The 2,100-nt window shown below is 38.7% G+C and overlaps 1 protein-coding gene across 1 annotated transcript; it reads right to left on the bottom strand.

Moving 5' to 3' along the window:
- Positions 1 to 985: 985 nt before the first annotated feature.
- LOC110035352 (WD repeat-containing protein 26-like) lies at positions 986 to 1,819 on the bottom strand (the record flags this gene model as incomplete). Its single annotated transcript, XM_020739585.1, is given in 1 exon segment — positions 986 to 1,819. A coding segment is annotated over 1 exon segment (678 nt), but the record flags the coding sequence as incomplete, so codon positions are not given.
- Positions 1,820 to 2,100: the final 281 nt, after the last annotated feature.

Here is a 2,100-nt window from a genome sequence, read left to right as displayed (position 1 = left end):
AAAAAAAAAAAACAATTCAAGGTGAAAAAAAGTCAAATAGATATGTATAATATATTAGTTAATTTTTAGAGAAACGCTCATAAAGTTTGCTAGCAACAATGTTGATAAAGTTAAATATTCTTGAGATTTGAAGCCATATATCAATAAGCACTTGCATTTTGGATTTTAGATCAAAATACCATTGATAAAATTAATCATAGCTTATTGAAAATATAATAATAAAAAAGCACGCTAGATTGATCATATCACTTAAAATGCAGTTTCTTGTGTTACTTTTGTCGTATTGTGCCTCTCATAATCTCCCATTGCGTGTGAGCACATTTTGTTTTACAAACCTTAAATCTAAAGTATAATCAATGTTTACATTTTGTTCAAGTCATTTTCAAACTATGATCAAATCATGTTCGAGTCTTTTCTGATCCATATCCAAACCATATTCACACATTTTCAATTTTAATATAGTTCTAAGAAGATTCGATTAAATTTTGAATAAAACTAAAATATGGTCGGAACATAGACCCAATGTGTGCTAGAATATGGTTTGAACTAATGCCTTCAGCATCAAACTATAAAAAGATATGTGGTTCATAAAAGAGGGGTATTTTAGCTCGAATCAAACTTTCAAATAAATTCCCTAAAATAAAAAAACTCGCATATTTCTATTTCCTCCGATTATGAGGCATATAAAGTCAAATGTCCCAATTTTTTCAATTTTTATTCAGTATAAATAGGATATTATAAACTTGTTCGAATTCAGGCACATCTCAAAGTACAGTATACAAAAGAGTGATGATCCTTTCTTAGTAAATGGAATCAGCAATGAAGGCAAACCTAAATTACATTAACTCAGTCTCAAGTTTTCAGGGGAACAGAATGAACATGAATATGACAATATGTTATATCTTCTTAAATCAGCTATAAATCAGATTCCGCCAAACAAAACAACCCCAACCATCGAATTAAAAGCTAAGAAAATAAAACTGACCTGGCTGCACTTACAAGGAATATTGTCCCGGCTGCATTCATGATCCTCGTACAAGCAGGCCTCATCTGGCGAATTATGATACATGCAAGACTCTATCTGCTTTGTCAATGCCGTTTCCACCAAATGCTCTAGCCTCCCACAGGGAATCCGAACCCAAGGAGGCAGCACCTCCGCCAGATCCAGTAGCAACCCAATTCTCCTCCGAACCATGTTCTCCGCAGTCACCACGCCTTCCAGCGAAACCATTGCACGCACCAGCCCATGGACCCTCCTTCTCCCCAACTCCAACGGAGAGATACGCTTCCGTAGAACATCAATAGCCGGCAACAAACCGTCGCCGGAGCCGAGGAGCTCCAGGAAGTGCTCGCGCCAAACAAGAAAAGCTGCGTCGGATCGGATCCTGCCATCAAGATCGCTGATAGAGTTGATATCAAAAATGCAGTCGTTCCATCTTCCAGAAAGGACGTGGAAAGAAATAGCGGTGTACTCCGGACAGTCAAGAGGAATCCCAGACTCGCGCTCTAGCGATGAGGCGGCCCTGCGGCAGCCGAGGGAGTGAAGAGAGGAGATGATGAGTCTTACAAACTCGGAATGGTTGATGAGGAGCTTGCGACCTAGGGTTTTGCATGGATCGACTTTGGGAGTCGGAGTCTTATTCGGATTCGATTCAGAGGCCATTTGTTCATGTAAATTGCCAGATTCTTAGGGAAGAAGTTTAGGAATCCTCGACCTTAGAAGGTCGCTTATGGCTGTTCGGCCCTGTAAAAGAGAGCTCTGCTTCGACCAGAAGGAACGAGCGGCGAAAAAAATGGAGCAACTATGTCTCTCGTGGTAACGGATATGGTTAACAAACTGTTATTGCCATTTTCAGTATGGACAAATAAATTTTGGAGGCTTACCTAAGCGGGTGTTTTGTAGTACAATTAAAGTAGTATTTTGGATTGGGTTTAGGCTAAATCGGGTCAAACAACTCTCCATTGGATCAAAGTTTTAAGTCTCTTTTACTCGTGTTTCGTCTCTTTTATCTTTATAATGTAAAATTGGATTTAATAAATCTGATTGTTTCGTTATTGCTTGAACTATATCTCTATCGTGAGCTCCATCTCCATCCTAAG

Source organism: Phalaenopsis equestris, unplaced genomic scaffold, assembly GCF_001263595.1.
Source record: "Phalaenopsis equestris unplaced genomic scaffold, ASM126359v1 Scaffold197404, whole genome shotgun sequence".
Lineage (NCBI taxonomy): Eukaryota > Viridiplantae > Streptophyta > Magnoliopsida > Asparagales > Orchidaceae > Phalaenopsis > Phalaenopsis equestris.
The sequence above is the reverse complement of the archived record's forward strand: the minus strand, read 5'-3'. Positions and strand labels throughout refer to the sequence as shown.